The sequence below is a fragment of the Drosophila tropicalis genome, unplaced genomic scaffold, assembly GCF_018151085.1.
Source record: "Drosophila tropicalis isolate 14030-0801.00 unplaced genomic scaffold, ASM1815108v1 contig_805, whole genome shotgun sequence".
In the NCBI taxonomy this organism is placed as follows: domain Eukaryota; kingdom Metazoa; phylum Arthropoda; class Insecta; order Diptera; family Drosophilidae; genus Drosophila; species Drosophila tropicalis.
In genome coordinates, this window is record NW_027173295.1 from 1027501 (window position 1) to 1052674 (window position 25174).

General features: G+C 42.9%; 1 protein-coding gene across 1 annotated transcript in view; it reads right to left on the bottom strand.

Moving 5' to 3' along the window:
- Positions 1–25025, bottom strand: part of skd (mediator complex subunit skuld) — a 26492-nt gene extending 1467 nt beyond the window's left edge. The window contains 14 exon segments of the mRNA XM_068293773.1: positions 1–1131; positions 1191–1306; positions 1378–1492; positions 1570–6685; positions 6762–7558; positions 7668–7893; positions 11374–12076; positions 12155–12348; positions 12350–12604; positions 12869–12952; positions 13020–13113; positions 19163–19478; positions 23251–23891; positions 24886–25025. The exon segment at positions 1–1131 is cut by the window's left edge and continues 1467 nt beyond it. Coding sequence (XP_068149874.1) covers positions 748–1131; positions 1191–1306; positions 1378–1492; positions 1570–6685; positions 6762–7558; positions 7668–7893; positions 11374–12076; positions 12155–12348; positions 12350–12604; positions 12869–12952; positions 13020–13113; positions 19163–19478; positions 23251–23319 — 8469 coding nt within the window. The 5' untranslated portion in view covers positions 23320–23891; positions 24886–25025 and the 3' untranslated portion in view covers positions 1–747.
- Between the last annotated feature and the right edge of the window lie 149 nt (positions 25026–25174).

The window sequence follows — 25174 nt, forward strand, 5'->3', positions numbered from 1 at the left end:
CTCTCTCTCTCTTCCTTTTTGCGTATGTTCTATATATAGAGATATATTTATATGTATAATATATATGCCTATATCTGTGTGTGTGTGTATGTTGGTTTTCTCTTTTTTGCCTTGTTTCTGGTTTCTTATGTTTTCTTTTTTGTATTGTGTGTATATGATTATAAATATTAAACGCTAAAACAAAAAAAAAAAAAAAAAAAAAAAAATATTTTTTGTTGCATAAAATACACAATTCTTGCACTTGACAACACGTTTGCATGTGTTTGTTTGTTTGTTTGTGTGTGTGTGTTTGTGTGGTGGGGGTAGGAAGGGGTTGTAGGTATAGGGGAGGGAGGGAAATTAGGACATATTTGGACGTGGGCGTGAGAGAGTTTTACAATTTACAATCCTCAATGTTTCATTTTGTTTTGTTAATAAATAGTAATGCTGTGTTTTCTGTTCAAGACTTATCAGTATATATAATCAATTGGCATCTTTCGGATGTCATTTCGTGTGTTTCGTTATCTCTCTCGCACTCTCTGATGTAGGTTTGTCGCTCGCTTTCAGGTTTCTCCTCAAACATTTATCTTGTGGCTAAAATAATCTGTGCGTTGGTTTTGGTTTGTTGTTTCTTGTCTCTTTTTCGCATTGTACTGTAGTGTTGTTGTTGTTCTTTTTTGCAATTGTTAACTTTAGCTGCAGATGCAACTGGAGAAGGACGATGATGAGGATGTTTTTGCTACAGCTGCGCTGATAGATAGATGACATTTAGGCTATGGCAGCCGTTAGATAATACAGATCCATTAGCGTCTGAACATTTATGGGCAGACATGAGAGACGATCATGCGTATTGGAATCCAATGCCAGCCAGGAAAGAGCATTATATCCTTCCAGTACAAAGCGTAAAACATCCGCCGTCAGACTGGAATCAAGCGGATGATCATTGGCCGACTGGTGGGCATTGGTCTGATTGAACATGTCATCGGCAATCTGTATACTGGGCACATGCAAATGTAGAGCTGTCTTCAAGAATACAGGGCACACATCCTCCAGATGCGGGCAGGCTGACCAGAACCAGGCTGGCATACGACCCGTTGGTGCTGTCGATACCATATAACCAACCGAAATGGGCTGCTGATTCAAAGATCCAACCTAAAAGCAAATACAATATAGATATAGAAACGTCTATGCTTGTGGCGGCCAGCGCTTACCTCCTCAACTTCCTGGGGTGGACTACATTTAAAATTATTGCCACCGGCACTTGGCCAGCTGCGATTATCCTCCATGCGGCCTGGACTGCCAGTCGGTGACACACGATCCATATGAGCTGCTGGGTTAAATTTAAGTGATGAGATTAAATGAGAACTAGACACAACAACAACTAGATTTTGTACTTACTGTCCCAGAAGATGTCGCCAATATCGGCATCGCTAAACTCTTCATTACCCTCCTCTTCAAATGTGAGAAAATCATCGTCCACGGGGGGTTCATTCTGGAACTGACGAGTAAAGGACTACGGGAAAGAGAAATGTATAGGTATATATGAGATTGATTCAATTGTGGAATTTAGATTCATTTCAATTAACTTACCGCACACACAGCACTGGTGGGAAAGACCAGTATATGTGTACAGGTCACATCCTGTGGAGTGGATAGCGGATTTTGCATTGATATCTGAGAGAATCGTTCATCGGGCGTAAATTGATCCGGCATGACACGCAATTTAGCATCAGGCTCAAGAGTTACCAAGCAGGCACTCAAGATTGTGGGCGGATACATCAAGGTGCATTGTTTGCACATGTCCTTAAATTGCTTAGAGGCTTTCTGCAATTGTTGCTTGCTAAGCAAATAGCTCCAGGACTTTAGCTCGCTATGACCAATGCGACCGATGCGTCCAATGACCAGACGCCACATTTGCGGAGTTTGCGAAATGAGACCCATTATGAAGTCCATTAACTTCTTGAGGGCCACATAGCGCGCCGGTGCTTTGCGTCGCCTCAGACGATTGGGCACATCGATATTGATGCAAACCTTCTCAAGCAGCTCACCGCGTTCATCTGTGGCCGTTGCCAGGAGCCATGCTTGATCCTCGCTCAGGCAATAGTTGCAATACATCACGGAATAACGATGCTCGTTCTGGCCATGCATACTGCCAGCTGCCCTTGAGAAATCCGTCTTGTCGTTCCTCTCGTGCATGGGGGCCAAGACAAAGGGAGCTGTGTACATTTTGTAGGCCTTGCGATTCGGTTCATCCTTGGTTTTCAGGAATGCCTCCATATTGGCAGCAGTTCCAAAACCGGTTAGACTCTTCACCGACTGCGCATGAACGAGATGACGTCGACATTGGGAGAAGATGTTCAGTGCCAGACACTTGATCTCATCGGAGAAACGTTTCCGGTTGCCGCACGGGCCCAGCTCCATAACGGCCTCCAGTGATATAATCTGAATGTTCATCTGCGCACGCACCGAATCTGGAATAACTTTTAGTAGCTCCGCATAGCAGCGTAATAAGGCAATTAGGGCCAGACGTTCCAATTCACAGCTATCTGAGGCAAAGGTGAAAGGATTTACCACATAGAGGACAATTGCCGATGGATTAATGTCCTCCAGTGTCTCGCCCACACCCAGTGGATCGCCGAGAATTAAAGCTGGCTTTGAATCGCCTCCACTTCCATTGGCTCCACCAGCTCCCTTAATATCGGGTTTGGTATCCTGACTGTTGTCCTGTTGTTGCTGACCAGATGACGATGACACAGGTGTCTGTTGTTCCGTCCCCGGCTCAAGTTTGATAGCGGCATCAGTTGGCAGTTCCGTACCAGAAGAGTTACCCAAATGTTGGCCAGATCCTCCTGTCTTGGATGAGCCGCCGCCGCCCATATTGCTGCTGCTGCTGTTACCTTCTGGTGGATTCAGCAGTGTCTTGTCAGTGGCTACGCGACTCAAATAAGGTGCCAATTGATGATGAAAGGCCACCGCATAGCGGCGTATCTGTTCTGCTAATGGTGCATGCTCCAAGGTCCGCAGCCAATCATCCAGCGGTGTGGGACCCTCCCTATCGTTGGGTAAGCCGCTTCGACTGGAGCTGACCTGAAGGATGCCATCCCAGCCACGAATAGGCGTGTGCCTACCCAGTTTGCACATCTCGTACGTACTGCTAAGCTCACGGAAATAAGAGCGGGTACATGATGCCACATGCTCATTATCCGGACAGACCACCAGGTAGACAACATCCCGGGCATAGGAATATGGCTCCAGCAGGAATTTGTCCCAATAGTGTATGGAATGGGGTGCCACCGAAATCCAGTCCTTCTCATAGCCCACCACAACCGATGGTATGGGCTGAGGCTCGCATTGTCCGGATGCCCGGCCAGCCAAACGATGAAATTGTCGCCAGGTGAGTGGTCCACTTACAGTATTATACGAGCTGGCATCCTTGGAGCCGGCCGCACCACCTCGAGATTTGCAGTGAAAGGCATTTTGCAGCATCGGCTGAATGGAGTTCATCGTGCGTACGATTTCCTTATTGCTCCGCGTGAATCCAACTGGCAGATAGGGCCACTTGTGCACTGTGAGTCGGCCACTGCCCAGGATGGCTAATTTTTGACGCAACGCCAGCGGAGCAGCCTGGAATGCAGTCAATTGCTGACTACTACTATGCTGATTGCTACCACCATGGAAGTCCATTATATTGTCCATCCGCTGACTCTCAAAGGCGAGACGTGCCTGCTCCAGGGCCAAGCTGATCACATCGTGGGCATCAATGAATTCCAATACATTGGCTATGGAAGCCATTGAAGCAGCCGGTGCTCCACTATTTCCAAACAGACGTCGTTGCCTAGACATGCGTCGTCGATGCGATTGTACGGCACGATGTACAGAACTGCTGGACGTCTGGATAATCGAGCACTGATCCAGCAGCAGATCGAATATGGCATGGGCCAGTTGCTCAACTTGACCAGTAGTAGCCACGCCCGTTGACTTCTCCAAGGCTGTCGAAGAATTCGTCTCGCCCGGCATGAGTTTGCCCTGTTGGCGGCGGCTCAAACTCTGGATGAGATTTAGCAATGTAGGTTGTTTGTTCTTGCCCGGATCGTCAGCTATGCCCGTTATTTCCAGCTCGTCCTCATAAAAGAGACCGGCGCGATGCGATAGTCGACGATTGACCACAGCACTAAAGCCACAGGTGCAATCAACGGGATCATCGTCTACATAGCCAGTTATATGCGGATTACTGCTGGGTGGAGTGCACGATGACGAGCTGGAGCCTCCATTTGGCCCATGCCCATGCCCAGAGCCAGCTCCGGGCATTGAGGAAGAGGCAGGCGAACCACCAAAGGCACTGATCATCCTTAGACCACCAGCGAACGATGACGATGACGAGGAGCTCGGTCCGTTGAGTAATCTTTGGGCAGATGACGCAGCTGCAGCTGAATTAGCCGTATGGCTGGTAGAGGAATGCGTCGGAAATGGATTGAAACTGCCACCAGGCAATGGTACATAAACACCCGAATCGGCTCCGCGTATGTTGCCAATCTTTTGGGTATCAGCATTACACACACAAACGCTGCTGCTATCGAAGTTATGATCCCGAAATACATTCAAAGCCGTATCATAGAGCAGAATGTTGACCAGAACCGAATTCACCTCGGGTAGCTCCTGCAGTAGACTACTAGATGGGATACTCACTGCTGATGAGCTGCCACTGGCAATGCCCGCATCGCCTGTGTAATGCATCATGCTTAGGTGGGAGTTGCCACTTGCTCCACCGCCAACGGTTGGTCCAGCACCATTTGGTCCATTGCCAGCTCCATGGATTCCCATGCCGCCACCGGCGCCGCCTTGCATATGATGCATGCTGCCCTGCGGCGTATGTGGATGCGGATGTGGCTCCTGTGAGTTGAATTGTTTATTCAAATACGAAGATGTCGATGTGGCCGGACTGACCACAGCCAAATCGTATGGATATGGTGGTGGTGGATGTGTGGGTGTCTGCCTATGCATGGGACTGCTGCGCGGAAAGGGCACGGTACCAACCCCACCAGGTCCAGGTGAAATGGGTGACATTCCGGCACGCATTAGCTGCTGCATCGAGCTGCCTGGCGGTGCTTGGGGGCAATTCAGTTGATTTAACAGCAACTGACTGCCAGCGCTGCTCAGTGGTTGGGGTACTGTTGATGTCGATGGTGATGGCATAGCTGTCGAAGGTGTTCTTGGTGCATTTGACAAAAGAAGCTCTTGTAATTGCTGATGTTTCTGATGAGGGTGGGACGACCCAGCTCCTGCCGACTGTTGTTGTTGCTGCTGGTGTTGTTGCTGCTGCAGATGTTGTTGCTGCTGCTGTTGATGCTGATGCTGATGCATTTGAAGCTGCTGTTGATGCAATTGTATACGCTGCTGGAGAGCCTGATGCTTCTGATGCTGTTGCTGCTGCTGTTGAGCAGCGGCTGCCTTGGCCAACGAAGCGGCTCGAGATTTATGTGTGCTCCAGGTAGGCTTGTAGAAGCAATTGGGTGGAATATTCAAAGCTGGCAGCGTTTGGCTAGGCAAATTGGTGAGTGGGGCATAGCGGGACGAGCCCACAAACTTCTCTTGCTGTGGCGGACGATACACATAGGTCCAATCATCAATGGGCTCTTCCACGGGGCTACCCAATTCCACGTTGTATTCCTGTTTGACCACTTTGAGGACTACACCGCCAACGCCAACCCCGCCGCCACCGCCACCACCGACGGCAACACCACCAACAACACTGGATGAGATGCCAAGGGGCACTAGGGCTGTGGCGGTGGCTGCAGTTGCCGCCACTGCTGGAGTGGCCATAATACTGGTGGTGTCCACACTGAGATCCGTCATTACAACATCTGTCTGGCAGGGGCTCGAATTGGGATGCTGTTGCTCATGGGATGGCGGCGTGGGAAACATTTTTGTTAGATCCTCAGCCTGTATGCTACCCGCTCCAGAATTCGCCAATCCTGCGGCTGCTGCAGCAGCAATCACAACGGCACTAGTTACCGCAGTGCTTCGTTTGAGCTCATCAATGGTATTGGTCACAGTGCTGCATCCTCCATTCGAAGGATTATTGGAATCGGGCGGTGTGTGTATCTGGACACTGCTACATTCGTCATTGGAGCTCGTTTCGAACAACTGTTCCAGATCATTCAATGAGGGATTAAGTCCTTCGGCGGTGAAGAGATTATTGCCACCGCCACTGCTGCTGCCACCCGTATTTGATGATTTGGTTTCCCTACACGATGGTGAAAGCAAACCCGGCTCCGTTTTGATATCCAATCCCTGGAAATAGTTGTTATTGCCATTGTCGGGTTCATCACCACCAGCTCCGCTGCCTCCATTGGCAGAATTGTTGCCGCCGCCACTGCCGATGCCACAACCACCGATGCCGCCATTGCCTGTCCCACTGCCGGCAGTTCCACTAGCACCACCGCCGACACCACCTCCACTTGCACCGCTGCTATTAACAATGCCAACTAAACCATCGTTTGAAGTGCCACTGCCACCGGATATTCCACTGCCTCCGCCAACTGCCGCTTGAAGATCTAAGGAGAGCAACTGGGAGCCATAGACTGAACCGGGTGATGGCATCAATGGCTTGAAATGCGTGTGACCCTCGTATAAGTTTTTCGAATAACGCGGCCTCCGTTGTTTTGAAGGATCCTCCAACTTTGGCCTTTTCACAGCCAGAAAGTCCCTATATAAGAGAAAAAGAGAGAGATATATTAACATTCCATTGGCTCATAAATTGTGAAAGTGCATTCTATACTCACCAGTTTTCTTGAAATCGAAAGTCATAGATCACTTCCTTAAGCCATTCCTCATCGTAATAACTGTCAGGATCCTTTAGCGTCAATTGTGGCGGCTTATAAAGACTTAGCAAATTGTTAATTGCTTCTGTTGTGGATGCGGCAACATTTGTCGAAGACGCTCCAGCTGTTCCGACTGTTCCCGCTGGTCTGCTGCCACCACTCAAGCCCGGTTCCTGTTTGATAACAGAAGCCAGCGATGTACCAGACATTCCTCCAACAGATGCTGTTGACGTCGCCGTTGATGCCTGTTGTTGCATTTCCAACTTTTTCACTGTAATTGTACCACATTGTGCTGCTGTTGTCGCCGCTGTGGCTACTGCCGCTGCTGATGATGCTGATGACGAACCAGATGCCACAGATGGAAGAATATTAGAAACTGCTGTTGTTGCTATTGTTGAAGCTGCTCCACCTGAGGATGCTGTTGTTCCTCCTCCTCCGACGCCGCCGCCTGGTGTATTTGCTGAAGCCGTGGGCGTATTGGGTTGCACACTTCCAGGTCCGCTGAGACTGGGCTGGGATGCTGTACCACCACCACCAGCACCACCTCCGCCTCCTCCACTCGCTGTATGCTCTGTGTAGGAAGGCGGTTCAACACTGGGCGTTTGATGGACATATGGGGAGGCTGTAATGCTCTTATTATCGTGTTGATCTGTGGGCGTTGGAGCTGGTGTATTCTTGTCCAGTAAATGATCAATGGGCGTGGGAGGTTGCTGTAGATTCGGAACTGATGTTGGTGCATGTGGACTCATATTGAGTAGCTATAAAAACACACACACACACAGAAAAATTAAAGACATATTAATAATCAAATTTAATATCGAAAGAGAAATATATATTTAATGGTAGTGGTCCTTCACTTGCACTCACTTGCTCTGCAGGTGGCACAGATGTGGGCTGCGAATGTGCCGAAGTCGGATGCGGTGAGGGTGCCGGCGTGGCGGGTGATCCAACTGAGGCCACTGCTGGCATAGATGAGTCGCCTCCCAGAGAATTGCGCAAGTATTGCGAGGCGCCGCCATGAGGTGTTCCATGTGGTGTGGTGCCACCGATACCGCTGCCGCTTCCAGCATTAGCACCGCCACCAGCCAGATGTCTGTGGCAGAAAGAATTAAACATGTTGCAATTGATTAGAGAAAGTCGCACATTGAAAATACGAGAAAAAAAAGAAACTCTCGTTCAATTAAAAACTAAAAATGTTTTAGTTATGTACAACAAAATGTTCAAAAACTACGAATAATGTAGCTGGCTAAGTAGTATATTTATATATGCACTTGGTTATAAAATTTAGAATTAATCATTAATAATATATTTTTGAGTATTTAACGTAAAAGAAAATTGTTGATTATTAATGTTTTTTGTATATATATTAGGGGCACTTTCCCCCCAAAAGTAAAGAACAAATGGTAAGCGAAACGAAAAAAAAAAAAGAAAAGAAATAAATAAACCACATCCAATAAAAACCATAAGTGAAAAATTAAAGAAAAATAAACCTTTTTGTAGGTGAAACACAATTGTCGAGCATAAAAAAAATATATATATGTATATGTATGTATACATGAATCTAAAAACTATTATATAGCTTTATATATATATATATATATATGTATGTATATAGTATATGCAACCGTTATTTACAATATATCCATACTCAAAAAACAAAAAGGAAAATCAAAACAAATCATAACCAAAAATTCAGCCAAAAAAGAGATGATGAAGGGAGGAGGTTACACCACACGGCGGCTAAACGTGGAGCGGCGGAGTGGGGGAAGTATTCATTCTCAAGAGTTAAGAGTCGAGAGGGATCGATCGAGCGAGCATGCACCAAAACCATATTATTAATTCCCTCGCCAAATGACAAAATGCTCAAGCAGATGGATGAACGACAATGACCACACGGCCATGGCCACGACCAGGGCTACTGAAGGCGACGGTGGTGGACATAAAGGCGTGGTGGAAGATAGATAGGTGTGGAACTATGTGAACTTCCTTTCTTCACTCTAAATGCCAGTAGTCTATTTGAAATGAATCCTTTAGGAATGATTAATATGGAGAAGTGTGTGTGTGTTTGAGTGGGTGTGAACGTGTATAACCAAAAACCGATCTCAATATAATCAAGAGGAAAGGACGACTTTCCTTCTATTCACATAATATTATACCAATTTTATGTAAATAAACAATTTATCCCAATCATCAGAGACACAAGAGCACGATGCACGATTTTATCATGGATAACTAAGTATGTATCTAAATGAACTCTCAATATTTATTTTATTTTTATTCACTTAAAGATCTGTGTTATGATCTGATCCCCACCAACCACTCCTCATTCCTCATTCCAGCTACCCTTGCACCTTTCGTTTATAGATGATATCTGATTGAAATATTTTACCAAACCAAATCAACAAAAACCAAAAAAAAAAAAAAAGGGGGGGAAATCATAAACCAAAATTATGCATTGAGTACAGTTAGAAAAAATTTGCATATAAAAAGGCGGCGTTTGCTTTGCTTTGCGTTGCTGCTGCTGCTAGGCTAAGCTAAGTAGATAGTGTGTGTGTGTGTGTGTGTGTTGGAGTGGGTGTGGGTGTGAAAGATGTGACTGTAGTGGTGGTAGTAGTAGTAGTAGTAGTAGTAGAAATAGTAAGAGTAATAGTAGTAGGTGGACGCTGTTGTTGTGGCTGTTGCTGCTGCTCTACTCCATATGGGCAATGTGTGAGGGAAAATTAATTCGAGAATGGATGTAGTGTGTGTGTGTTGGTCAAACAAAAAGGAGTAAAAAAGAAAAATTAGAAGATTAGGAGGAGCATGTGAGATAGGCGCGCGCATAAAATCATCAACCAACAAATTTTAAATGAAAATTATAAACAAAAATCACAACAGAGCATGGGTGTGGGTGTGTGTGTCTGTGGGAGAGGTAAGTAGTAAATGAAAATGGGAAATAAAAAATAGAAAGGAAGAAGGAGATATTAAGCAGCACAATATTGTTTTTTGTTTTTTGTAATATAAATAAGGACACACGCTCCACACACGACGACGCTCTGGACAGCAACACAAACCTTTGTTTTGGTATATTGGTGTCTGTTGTGTTGTTGTTGTTGATGTTGGTTTTGGGTTTGAACAACGATGACAACGACGACGAGGACGAAGAGGACGACGACGTCAGAATATTGGGTAAACGCTTGTGAAACGGCACAATGTGACGCTTAAGGGCAGTCATCATTGACGAGCAGGAGGAGGAAGAAATGTTGTTGTTGTTGTTGGTGGAAGAGGTGGAATGATGTGATCCTGCTGCTGCTGTTGCTGAAGCTGCCGCCGCCGCTGCTGCTATTACCGCTGCTGAGGATACAGGTGCAGGTGTGCCTGGACGCTGATAATGATGCTGATGGAAAGAGGATTTCATGTTGCCACCACCAGCTGCACGTAAAGCAGGCGACCCCAACGGCTGTTGTTGCTGCTGTTGCTGCTGCTGATGATGATGATGACGCTTACTGCTGCCACCACATTGAGCGCTGAAATTTGTTTTTTTTTTTTTTTGTTTTTTTGGGGGTGGGGCGGGATTTTTTGGTGTTAACATAATTTTTTCAAACATCATTTCAACTGCCTCTCTCTCTCTCTTTCTTACTAATAAATTTAAAGCTGACTGGCTAGACTGAGTATATATATATATATATAATTAAAATAGACACAACTATGTGTCCAAGTCGCATGCATATATGTATAAATATATATATGTTTATATATATTCATATCGACAACAAAAAAGGTAGAGAAAAAATATATAGAACTACGTAGCAGGATTCAATTGTAGGCCTAGGCGCATGCTGTCATCAAAGCGGAAACTTTTTTTGTTTATATATATATATCTCCAAAAGTACATCAAATAATTATATAGTAATTATATGTTTAAAAAAAAAAAAACATATATATATATATATTATATATTAAATAAATAGAACAGTAGTAGGCACTACACGAATCAAAAAGTAAAAACAAAACAAAAAAAAACAAAGAAAAGGAGAAACTGTTTGTCGCGCCTTTGAAATTTTTGTTGTTGTTGTAGTTTGTTGGAAGATTAAGAGGTAAAGAGGCAAAGTCTGACACAATTATCATAACCATAAGATAAGCAATACAATTCAAAAGTTGAGCGAGAACTCTTTTTGGAATTTCAATGGAGCCACACAACAGATTTCCATCCTATCTCCGTCGTTTCCTCAAAAAGGAAAACAAATTTCAACTAGTCATTGAATTCATCAAAGATTTTGATCTCTCACAAATACTTCTAACTATAACAGGATATACAGCAGCCTTTGGCTATTGTTTGGACAACTCTTGGGCAATAAGCTTTGGCCATCTCACTCATTTTCAAGACTCGATAGATTGATTAACAAGTATTACTGACATTTTGACAGCTTAAACTCAATTTAGTCAATCGATTAAATTGAAATTCCATAAAGAGATGACTCAACTTTTCACAGTTTAGTTTGTTCATCCAATGGTTACATACTACTACTCTCCAATAGGAAAAGTATGGCTTTTGTATTTGTATCTAGATATTTTTCAGATGGCTAAAACTTACTTAGTGCATATGCAGGGCGCCTTTTGCATGGGATCCACAAATTTCCAAAGCTTTTGGCGTTGCTGTTGTTGCTGTTGCTGCTGGATTTGCTGTTGAACTAATTGCTTGGAATCGGCTAAAGGTGGTTTATTCTGTTCATCCTCATCGCCGCCACCGCCGATTGAAGCAGATGACGCCGCCGCTGCCGCTGCTGCTGCCGCTGTAGCTGCTGCATCTATTTGCAGTGTATTCATAATGCAATCCTGCCAGGATCGCTCTGGCATTTCGATAGCAGCCGATGGGGGTATATGAGTATTGTTGGTATTGAAGCTGAAACCCGAAGTTGGACGTTGATCGTAGTAGGGTTGAAACGTTAAACGCTCCAAAGCACTGATCGCCTGAGGCGCTGTCGCTTTTCGTGAAGCGATGGCAGCAGCATTGGCGACAGAGACAGTGGAGGCGGAGGAAGCGGCGGAGGTGGCTGAGACATTGTTGTTGTTGTTGTTAGTAGCCAGTGGCATTGCTTGGGAGGAAGCAGCAACAGCAGACGACGACGAGGATACAGCAACTGTTGCTGCTGCTGAGGCAAGAGCAGCTGTCTCGCCGGCTGCAGCCGCCGCTGATGCCGAGCGTGCCTTGTCCAGTTCGGCAAACTCCATCTGCTCCATATCATCCAGATCTGTGACTAGTACATACTTCGTTGGATGATACATCTTATGACCACCTGAAATGATTAAATGCGAATTAGAATCGTGGGTAATCACTTGTGAATAAGTAGATGGATAAATGTGGGCGTCCTTACCCGATACCACTTCCACTACGGGTGGCACATCTGTATTATCCTTATTGCAGAGCGGGAAAAACGATGACCAATCCTCTAGTATCTTCTCGGCCATGGGATCAGTGGCCTTATAACTATTGCCGGTGAGTATAGCAGCTATACCAAAGGGCGCCAACATCACTTTCCTAGCATGAGCTGGTTTGGATGCCTTAGCTGTCTCCCCCATTACTACCAGGGGCCTCTAGTGGTTCAGAATTGGTATTCGGTTCTTGATTTTGTCCCGTTGTTCCGCTAGTTGTGCCATTGCTACCAGGGGATTGAGCACTGCTAGCCGCAGCAAACGCAGTTGCTGCATCAGCTAAATGCTCTTTGGTCAATGGTCGTACAGCGGGATGTTCTCGTAAATCAATGGAGGCACAAACCGTATCCCCATGAACAAAGAACGTAAACGAGAAGGACAAATGTTGCGAGCTGTAAAAAACAAATTTATATATGTTAATAAATCACTTGTTAATAGATAATCATAGAACACAAAATGATTTGTATAAGTATTGATCTGTAACAGGAAGAACGATGCGATTCCATAAGCTTCGATGCAATCGCACAGAGTTCCTTTTATTATTTTCTCTAGGATGCCGTTTTCAATGTCAAACAAATGGTAGCAATTTCCATCATTTGCACCACAGTTTAATTGGCCTCCACCCATAATGGACGGTCTTTTCTTAACTGACTCACCTACGTCCAAACAGACGATCGCTTGAGGTGCAAGGTTGTACAAACCATTTACCAAAACGCACAATGTCCTTGGTGAGCACGAATCTGAGGAGGTAAGGACGAGATTAGATTCTTCGATGTACATGTCTTATTTTTTTAATTCTTATCTTACCTTTCCATGAGATTGTGCAGAGCCTTAAAGAGCAGCGAACGGCACTCATAGGTAAGCTCCCCCTTCCAAGTGCCATTCCAAAGTGGTTGGTTAGCTGTAAATAATAAAAAATTATCGTTATTATTTTGACTAGCAGTAATTAAGGATACATTTATTCTTAACATTAGCCCCACCAAAGAAGACTTTAGATATATTTATTTTATGTATGTATATGACACATCAACGAATTAAGCAAACAATAACAAATAAGAAATAACTCAAATTTCGAAACGATATGTAAATCTGGATCTGGATTTTTGCAATATACGGACGGACGACCGATCATTCTTACAATTGGTATTCAGAATTCTATTGTGGAGTGTTTTTATTTCTTGTTTAACTTTTTTTAATACATATCTAAGTACCTCTCTTAATCTGTATACTTCTATTTTAAAATGCAAAAACTAAACAAACACTAGTCGAACGGTAAAAAAGATGGATCTGTGGGTAATGGTGGGCAAAACTGATATTTAATCTATGCTGTTTAACATTTTTTATAAATATTTTAACTCAAAACTTGTTGCAAACACTTTGGTCCAATTTATTTAGCCATTTAGGGGACTCTTTTCGTTGTGGAAAAAAACAAACTGAATTTCTGAAGAAACATTAACAAAACTGCTGATTCTCTATTTCTGGCCGGACAATAATAATACGCAAAACCATCGTCGTATTCTTCTTCATCTGCCGTCGCATGTAATTCCCCGTCTCCACCATCCTTTGCGGCCAAGCACTAGCCCACCCGTTACCCCTCTAGTGATGGGGGAAAAACGATCGATGCCTCGCGCATGCGTCGGAAACTTAATTTTGTTATTGTTTTGCATTTGAATGACACAAACAATTATCCGGAGAAAAGAAGTGATTGGTGGAAGGGAGGGATGTAAGAGGAGAGAGAGAGAGAGAGAGAGAGAGAGCGGTAAGAACAATAATGGGCGGTTGGAGCGGTTGGGTGGTAGCGCAGAGTATTATACTTTCTACTAATAAGACTAAAATCCGGGCAATCCATATGTGGAACAAGTATGTACATACATATGTGCGTGTATGTACGTATGCAAATGCAACAACATTTGGAAGAAGAAAAAACAACAGAAACATGAGTGGCAAGGAAAGACTGTAAGAGGCTCAACGAATAACCAAGCAAGAAAGAGATAGAAAAGAAAAAGGTGAGGGTGAGGGAAGCAAAAGACTACAAAGTAGGGAAGGGAAATCCAAAGCGGAAGCACAAACAAAATGCCCACTTAAAACAAAAAGGCAACCGCACACACACAACGAGTAAATACATAGTTGTCGTTATGATTGGATGAGAGAGAGAGAAAAGAAATTTTTGGAAAATTCCAAGCATCTCAACACACACAAACAGACACACTCTGGGGCACTGTAAAATAGAGAGAAAGAGAGAGGGAGGGAGAGCCAGAGAGTAAAACATAGAGACCAAGAGAGGAACAGCCACCTACACGCGCTGATGATTTTTACAAGATGCCGAGCAGCTTTTACTTTGCCTTCTTCTCTGTTCCACAACTCCTACTACTCTCCCCCTCATACACTTGCATACATCCTCTCGTTCGCCGCTTTTGACTTAAAAAATGTTGCAAAGATAATTACGTAAAGGTAAACAACATTATAAATAACAAAACAAAACGCCATCTCGAGAGAAACAAATTGAGTTAGAGAGGGAGAGAGAGCAAAGTGAAGAGAGCGCGTGTAAGAGCGAGTAACGAGTAGCTGGCTCTAACATTGCAGCGCCTACTACTGCTGCCTGCTGCTTTGTGGAAATTTATGTTACAACCATTCTTAATGTTCGTGTGTTGTTGTTTTTGTTGTTGTCGGTGCCGCTGCTGCTGCTGCTGTTTTTACAAGCCTGCGTCATTGTGAGTGTGTGTTTTTCCTTTTTGTATATTTTTCTTTCAATGAGATCAGCGCGTAGTTTTTTTTGTCGTCGCCTGCGTCTCCTCCGAGGGCAACGTACGATTATGTATAAGTATTCATGAATGCGTGTCTTTGCATGTGTGCGCGCTTGAGAAGAGCAGAGTCTGGGCCAAAAAGATGAAAAAAAAAGGAATGTTGTAACTCTGCCGGCTGCTTTGGCCTGGTCTGTCTTGGCCTGGCTCTGAGGTCACATACTCTCAGCAGCGTCGGTCGACCAACGGTAAAAGTTCAAAGCTCGCTAAAAGCCCGCAAGGGGTAACATTTATTGCAGCCTCAGCGCTATTCTTTTCTCTATCTTTCTTCACGTCTCGCTCTCTCACTCTTTCTGTGTAGCAAACAAACAAAAGAAGAATCGACAAGCCAAAAGGAAATGGCAAACCAACAACAAGTTCGACAACAAGCACCAGTAACTGAAACTAACTGACTACTGCCCCCAACAATGACGCCAACAATAATAACAACAGCAACAAAACTGGAGAAGCAACAACAATAACATGGAACTTTGTCTACAAGCCCCCCAAAAACACAGGAATCCGAATCGGACGACAACGGCGACTGCTCAATGCAAATTCCAAATACATACATATGTATGTATGGATGTATGTATACATGTATCTCCCTTTTATATAATCGTGTGTGTGTGCGTGCGTGTGCAAGTGTGGGTGTTTTTTTGTAGCACGTGTGGTTTGTGCACATGTTGCTGCTGCTGCCGCCGTCGACGACGACACAACGCTATTGTCTCTTCGCTCAGAGAGAAGCAAAAGAGAGTTGCTGAGAGAGGAGCAATAAAAAAAACACAAAAAAATTGCAGATACTCAGAGAGCCGACATGAAAACTAACGAGTAATATTGTGCAAGTGTGTGTGTGGGAGAGAGTGTATCTATGTATCTGGCTTGAAGCTTTTCGGTTACAAAGAAGATGTGTTGTTTGGAACTAAAAGTGCCGCTAGGCGTGCACTCGCTCACGGCAACAGTGACACTCTCTCTCTCTCTCTCTTCATCACTCTCTGCAGTGGTCTCTCTTGTTGTTGTTTGTGGCCCATATATAAAAAACAAAATGCTATTTTAGGTTAAAAATTTGCTACCACAGCAAAATGACGTGTTAAGAAGAGGCAGGCGACAAATGATGTCCTCTCTCTTTCTCTCTTGCCATCTATTGTTTATACGTGCGCGTTTGTGTGTGTAATAACAGTTTAATAAAGCTGTAATTTACTGAGAAAGAGAGCTAGGTATCTTGAATGAGTGAGTGGTGAACAAGCGAAAGAGAGGGAGACTAAATTTTGCATTGCATGCAACAAGCCAAGGAGAATGGCCAAAAGCAGCAACAAATGTGTTTAATCAAGGTCAATAATCTGCGGCTGCGAAAATTGTTTAATAAGCACAAAGCACATACAACAAAACAGGTAAAAAGAGTCAAGTTAATTCAACCTCACTCACACGCTAGCAAACTCGACTCAAAGAAAATAAATTAAAAAAAGGAAACAAATTCAAAAAAAATTAACAGATAATAAGAAAAAAACACAACAAAAAATAAATTTGCAATAACAACAACAGCAAAGCGCATTGTAATTAAGCTTGCTTGCAAACCAGTTTTAAAGCTCACAAATGAGAGCTGCTAGCAACATCAACAGAGCCGAGAGAGAGCGAAAGCGAGAATTTAGAGAGCCCTTGCTTTACATATACAAATGTTTGCATGTAGTAGAGATACATAAATACAAGGCACATCGTAATTCCACTAGCTCCAATTGTGGAGCACGCACACACACACACACACACAAACAGCCAGAGGCAAACAAAGTGACAGCTGTTTAAGGTAAAATGGCTATGTGGAATACACGACACAGCAGCAGCAGATGGAGATGGAGTATCAGAAGGAGGCGGCAGGCCCAGCAGCAGCTAGCCATCAGAATAACAGTGGGATTTTGTGGCGCCCACATATACGATATGCATATGTGTGTCTAATTGCGTGTGAGAGATGAATGCACCACGCAGGAGAAGGATGGATAAGTTGGTGAAGAAAAGTCAGTCTAACAACTATGTATGTAAATACACACATACATACGTTTGAATTTACATTAAACAGACTCAGTAAAAACAAACGACATCCTCTTCTTTCACTGTGTGAAAAGTTTAACTACGACTTGACATGATGGTGATTGACTAGAACTTTAAATATTTGTATTATTAAATGTGTAGTAACTATTACAAGCCAGACAAATTTTGAACTTATCAAAGTTAAAATAAAATCATTATGTTGTAGTTAACTTATCAACTCTTATGATTCGCATACTAAGTATGTATAAGGGTTTTGTTGGAAGCCGTAGAGTTTATCAAAATATTTCCACTATGTACATACATATGTACTTTCAAATTTGATAACCTAGAAACCACTGTGCCAGCCACTGTATGTTGTGGTGTTGAACTCAACCAAAAACCAAAGTCAGCAACAATAACCAACGCCGCCTTACATCTGGTTTCTCTCCCGTTCTTCTTTTCAGCCTTACTACAAGCCTACTTCTTCTCCCTGACCGGAGCAATAGACACCTCTCTTCAGTTCTCCATCTACCTCCCCTTCCTTATAAGCAAGCAACCCCACATACATACATAAGTATTTCAAAGTTTCATTCACACGCACTCAAACACACAACAATACAAAACACAACTGACACAGACTTTTTTTTTTGCCTGTTTTGTATGTGTGCCCGACGACGCTTCTGTTTGGTGACCAGACCGACAGCCACATAAAGTAAAAGGTGCTATAAAAAGAAAATGAAATGATATTGCGCGAATGAGAGGAGGCAGGCACAGAGTCGTCGAGACAAAGTAATGTCAATGCAATTAGTCAATGTCCTTGCCATTAAGAATCAGGCAAAAACAGCAACAACACCAAAAACATAATGAAAAAAAAAAAACAACAACAAGGCAATGTCGTATAGTCGGGGTCACCAACAATTTCACCACAATTTAACGACGTGCATTCAACTCAAGTCAGAGCGAGCGCGCGAAACAAAAACGTTTATCAACAACCTACACACTCACACACACGCACACACCGACAAACCTAACAGTAAAAAGTAAAATGAAACGCCGCCATGACGTAGGTAGAAAGCGAACGAAGGTTACAACCTGCGGTTACTAATGGAATTTGCCGTAATGTAGTACTAGCTGCTAGCCCCAAAATTCAAATTCTACAATAGTTTTCTTCTTCTTCGTTTCGTTCCTGATGATTGTCGTCGTTGTCGGTCAGAGATAATAGTGTAGTAGTGGCCACACGCAAAAAAAAAAAAAAGACTGATAAGACTCGAGGAGAGACCCGAAGGCCAATCTTGTCAGATGCGACGGCGACCAGAATGGCAGCGGCAGCGGAGCTATTGGTGTGTACGTGTGTGCATACATACATATATTGGCGGAACAACCCTACAAAAGAATTGCCAAAGCGCCCACACACATATCACACAGACATACGGCAGACATACTGACAGACAGACAGACAGAAAAGAGAGACACAGTGAGAGAGCGCAGAAACAAAAAAAAAAGAGCCGACACACACACACACACACAAACGCCAGCCAGTCACTGAGTGAGAGAGAGCAATACTAGCAAACACCCTTTTTGCATAATTAGGCGAGCGAACAAGCAAAGAGAAGAAAGAGAAAAGTTAAGTAGGCGAGAGCGAGAGAGCAGCAGCGCGCTGGGGGCTAGCTAGAAAACATTGCAAATGACAGGTGACGTTTACGCCTACGATTGACGGTCTGAATGTGAGTGACGTTAAAGGCGAATAAATAATAATCATCATCATCATCATCAACAGCAGCAGCATCAGCGGCAATCAAATCTGCTCGCATGTGTTTGTATGTGTGTGTTTTTTTTTTGTATTTTTTTTTTGGTGCGGCGCGCTGCATGAGCTGCGCGGCCTTGAAGTTTTATTAAATTCATCACATTGCACACAAGCGGCGGCGTGTAAAATGTGCAGATGTATGTATGGATGTATCTGTGTGTGTAAATCTCTAGTTGGCTGTGGCTGTGTTTGTATGTGGGTGAGTGTGGAACAGAGTGAGAGAGAACAAATGGGAGAGAGTAAAAGAGTTTGACATGTTTCTTTTTTACGGTTGTTTCCCCCCCTCCACACCAATCGGTTTTTTTTTCTTTCTTTGTGGGTTTGTTTATTTGCTTTTCACTTACCCGCTATTCTCAGTAATTCAGCATCAACCAGATCACTAAGATCAGGCTCTTCTCCATACCAAAATATCCACAGCTCCTTGGCGGCGGCCAACGATAAAGGCGGGTGTACTTTCGTCGATGTGGTAATCTCAAAATTTAAGGCATTCGGATCGGTGTTATCCTGTTTGGTGGATTGCACACGCCGCCACACGCATAGCATATCCGCTTGCATGCATCGTGAATAGGATCGAAGGATTGGATCGGCCAATGGATCGCTAGATGCATTCGGCCGTTCCCCATTAACGAACTTGCGCCATTTTATTCCACACAAATCAGTCTGTAATTGGATAGAAATATTGAGAAATTGTAAAAACGATATTAATTATGATTAAATCATAGGCGAGATAAGGAATCTGACCCCAACCCGATACCCATACCCATTCTACACTCTAATTATATAGATATGGATTGATTGGTAGCCTATCTCTCTCAGTGTGTCGCGATATCTTTATTGCTCGAGGAATTTAAAAGCAATCGCTGGTTAAATCTATAAAGCTTTTGTAATATCAACTGGATATGCACATACATATGTAAACGTAGTATAATTTGAATAAATTTCCTACATATTATTCACCGCATACCCCTCCCCCATATGCTGTACTAAGATGAAATCGGTTTACTTTAATGGGTGAACTTCCGTTAACTTAATCGATCATCGGCATATTAGCTATCACATCACTTATTGACCGACCGTCGCTAATGTCACAATAATTAAATAAACACTTCCCTCTTATGACTCTATCCCTCTCTCTTCCTTTGTATAAATTATCTGAACAAAGTCAATGGCCTTCGCGATTCATAGCGTTACTTTATACAAGTATCCTGCAGTTTAAGCACTAGAAACATTTATTATATCAAAATAAATAACCAAGAATTCATATTTACGCTTTAACAGTCATTAAGATAACAAAAGAGATCTGGCTTTTCTATTTTTACCGTTTCTTCGTTTCCAAATCAGGTGATATTGAGATAATAAGGCTCTAAGTTTTCATCATCGTTCGATCAAACTGCACTCGCGCGCTTTCGCTGCTTTACACATATGCACAGTGTTGCAAAACGCACGCCGCATTCCTTACTACACTTGTAATAACTAAAATAAGCAGCAAAGCAAAGCTTCTTCCTCAATCTCTTTACTAAATTAAGTCTGGCCTGGCTAGCTGAGCTGGCTAACTGGCTTGCTGCTTCTTAGGGTCGTCATCGTCATCGTAGTCGTGTCGTTCTCGTCTTCGCGGCTTCCGTTGAGAGTAAGTGTTGGTCATATGTACATATGTATGTATGTATATATTTATATTTGTATGCGTATACGTATGCAGCTGTTGTTGTTGTTGTTCGTTCATAAGAAACAAGTTGCTTCTGTGTTGCAAACACACAACAAATCAATGAGCAGCAACAATCTTGGCCTAAAAGAGCGGCGCGCGTACGTTTTAACTGAGATAGAGCTAAATAACTGCACCTTACACACACACAACGAGCTAAAACATGCACACACATGTACACAAACACAAAGAGACAGAAACAACAACGACACCAAGAGGTATTCCCCCAAACCACACGAATGGCTGGCTATGGCGGCGGCTACCAATGCCGACTAGCAGCCGATGTAGTTCCCCTACCCCCTCACACTTGCCACTCACTGCTCCCGCCACCGCAGCGAACCGGTCCCACCCGCCCCTCTTCTCTTTTCCCACATTGCGCCGCACCATGGCTCAGCAACAGCAACAACGTCGTCGTTGTCGACGATGCCAAGTCGAGTGTCGTCGGTCGGACGGTCGTATCCCCCCGATACAAATATGTTCCACATTCTTCCGTTTTTGCAATTTTTGTGTGTTTTCATTTTCGCTCTCGTTTTTTGTCTGCCCACCCAACCAACCATCACACACTCGCTAGAGTTGTGCTTTTTTTTTCTTGCTGTGCTGGGCTTTGCGCCTTGTTCTTTTATTTATTGGCTTTTATTTTGGGCTAGCGCCGCTGCCGCCAGAGTCATCGCAGCCGACGCTTGCTATCGCATTATAACCATATTACTACCGTCTTCTTGCACCTCCTTTCCGTCCCTTGCCATAACGCCCGCCAGCCCACCACCTTGGTTAGCATTTCCAGCAGTCGGTCGTTTCTCAACTTTGTTGTAATGCAGTCAGAGTGTTTTTTTTTCCTGATCTGTCTACGTTGTCGTCATTCGTTTGTATCTCTATCTTTATCTTGCATATGTGCGCGCTCGCGTGTGTGTATTTGCAATTTTCATACTCAATCTCCAACACTTGCCATTGCCTTTGGCTTTTATGCTTGAGATATATTTCTTGTTTTTTCTTTTTTGTTTTCCTTTCTTATTTTTCTGCTTTTTGGTGCTGCCTATGGGCCACATTTGCATTGCGAGTGTATTGTGAGAGTGCTCTCTTTTACTCTCTTTCTCTCTCTCTCATCATCTCTGCCTCCTTGTGAATGTGTTGTGTATATCTGTATTGGTGTATGTTATCATTCCGACATGCTTTACTTGTGTTTGTTCACGCGCGCGTGCCTCTCAAGTTCAAGCTCCCTCTCTCTCTCTCACACACACACATACTTGCCTCTCCCTCTCTTTCACATTGGTGTCGTTGGCTATTGCTCTCCTTCTATCTCTCAAAGAAAGTTTCGCGCGTTTGTTATTGTTTCGTTATTTCGTATATGCCGCATTCGTTGGCGTCGCCATCGGCATCGGCCTCTGCCTCCACTAGTGGAGCGAAGCGGGTATTTGGGACGACTGGATATACATAGGAGAGTGTGTAGGGGGAAGAAGAGCGCGGGGGTTGGCCGCGAGTGGAGCACGTTGACTTATACGCATTGTCGTCGTCATTGTCAGTTTTTCCACTGTGCGGCAGTCCGCGTTTGGTTGGTTTTTTTGCCTTTGCTTGTCGCTGCTACTTCAAGATTCATTAAAGAAATATGCCACCTTATGGTGGAAAGGCAGAAAGAAGAAACTAGTTGAAGAACCTGTTATGTGAACGGACGGACGACAACAAGCGAGCAACTACTAACGAACCAGTGTTGCCAAGAAACTAACTATTATATTCACTCACTACTTAAAAATAGCTCAACAAATATAACAATTCACTTTATAAATAGCCGAACTAACTATACAACACAAGACGACTAATAACAACAAGTTTGAAATCATTTTACAATTGAAGGAATTCTCCTTCTCCAGAATCGCCAAAGCTAAACAAAACAAGACATTGTGTCTCTTCATGTCAACAGTTGTTTTTTTTTTTTATTTGCTTCATACCCTGTTGCTGTTTTAACGGTAAACAAAGAGTATATATGACAAACGCGCCGCCCCCTCTCGTTCTACAACATACAGACAGACAGACGACATAAGTTCAGTTCATTTACCCCAAAAAAGTTAATCATTTAAATAAATAGAATGGTTAAACTTTCACTAAAAACCCTTTAATTTGTTTTTTTTTGTAATCCTTTGCTTCACTATAATCAACAGGCAGCATATGTAATGTAAATTAGAGTTTATGATATGATGTTTTTGTTCCTTTGAGTTTTGGTAGATAAAAAAGTTTGATAATAAGTAGGAATCAACCTGTTGAAATCAAGGCACACGCACGCCGCCAATCTCTAAATAATCAGTAAAAAATGCATTTTACGTCAAACGTTTCTCGTTGTGTTTTGGTTTAAAACGCCGGTAAAAATTGGACAATCCAGTGCCGAGAAGATCGATTCATCGTTGAAGTTTTACGACATCATTATGAATTGATTTTGTGATTAAAAATCAATAACATTGTAAAGGAATTGTAGTCTCACACACACACACACACACACATATGTACCAACAAGTGTAAGTTAAGGTGATAGATCATCCATTTTCAAACGAAAATCCACCTCAACCCCCACCCCACCCACAAAAACCGGTGGCAGTTAGATCGCAATTCTGTCACTGACCTACATATAATTTTCTATAAAGATTTTCTTATGTGTATTGTATGTATATATTTTGTATATATGTATATATACAAAATATATACATACATATGTATGTATTTGTATGTATATTTGCTATTATTGCTTACCAAGGCATAGAAGTTTGTATGGCAATCCTCCAAACTTGCGCCGTTTGTCTGATGATTTTGATGCGTCATAGTTCTTGGCTTGTTTTATTTAAACAACAGCAGCACCTCATTTTCTCAAGTTTTTTTTTTTTGGATTGATTTCGATTGCTTTGTGGTTTTTGTTGTTGTTATAGTTGTAGTTAAAGTTGATGTTGGTGTTACAGCTGTTGTTGTTGTTGTTTTTGATGCAATTGTAGTTGTTGTAGTTGCTGCTGTTTAACAAATATTTCGCACATTTGTTGTTGATTTTCTTTTTGTTGTTGTATATTTTATTGATTCATGTAGAAGACACACATGCACACACACACAGAGACGACGACGACAGAAGAAAGAAGAGGAGCAATATTGTAGTAGGAGGTTTTTAACGGGGACAGGGAATACTAGGGCAGGGGGAAAACAAACACACAGATACACAAATGGGGCTCTGATGCTTCTCTTCTTTTTCTTCTTCTTTTTGTTTTTCTTGTTGGTTTTGCTTTTACTTGTTGTTGCTAGTTGAATTAGGTTTTTCTTTCTTTCTTTGATTTTATAATTAAAATAAATTTTTGCTTTGGCAACAAAATACACCACGCACTGCAGCAGTTTTCATTTTGCTGTTGTTACTACAATAAAAAAAAGACAAAAAAATAATGAAAAAAAAACAATAATAATTTAGATTTCGAAATCGTTGAGAGTCAGCAACCACCGAGAGCCGACGGAGAGAGCGATGGTGTGTAGGTAAAACAACGGCAAATTGCACTCACACACATACACACACACATGCATAGACACACATTAGTGGGGAGAGAGAGAGCGAGTATTTTTCTTATTGTTTTTTATTTGTTGCTGCTGCTAGCCTCTGCTGCTGGTTTTCTCACTCACATACACTATTACAGGGGTGGATCGTTCATATGATTCAGAGAGATAGAGAGCGAGCGAACGAGCGAGTTTTTGTGGAGAGCGTCGCGCACACATCGAAATTAACTTTTTTTCCTTTTTCAAGGCAGAGACAGACGTGATGGCAAACAAGAGCGAGACCAAGCGAGTCACATACAAGCACAAATACATGTACGCACACACTCACACACAGAGACATCGACACCGACGCACAACGACGACGACGACGATGAAAGTCGTTGAGTTTTTCGTTAATCGTTGATGTAGACAAAAAATAAAATAGGTAGTTTTTTTCCTTCTTGCCTTTTTTTCTTTCTTTTTTTTTTTTACTTTTATTTGCGGCGACAGTTTAGTCAAATTGTTCATTTGTTCACCCCAGGCGGTTGTTGTCCGTCTCCCCCTCACTAACACGGCGCTGCTTGCTGCTGCTTGTCGCCATTTGTGTTTTGTTCACTTTCCAGCATCTTCTTTAATTTTTCTGTATTCGAATTTTCTTTTTTAATAAATATTGTTTAAAAACAAAAAAAAAAAAATAAAAGGCAAAAAAAGACTAGCGAAGCAGCAGATGAGTAATAAAGTTTGTTCACACACACACACACTCACACAGAGAGACAAATGTACTCGCACACACAGTTGAGAAGGGAGACTCGATTAATTTTGCTTTGCACTTTACACGGTCGCGAAAAGTATTTGGAGAGGGAAAAATCGAATATAACGAACCCTTTTCTTTTTTATTGTTGAAAGTGAATTAGATTTGGTTATTGCGTATTTGTTACATTTTAATTATTTATACTTTATTACTCAATGTATACGTATGTATGTGTATATACACTTTATTTCTTCTTTTTTCGCACAACACCGCACAGCACAAATGACGAGTCAGAAAATTTTAAACCGACTGTTTCTGCTGCTGCTGCTACTACTGCTGCTGCTGGCTGGCTCTGGCAACGGGCACAGCAAAAGCAAACGACGACGACGCGACATCGCCACACACAATGGAAATTTTGCT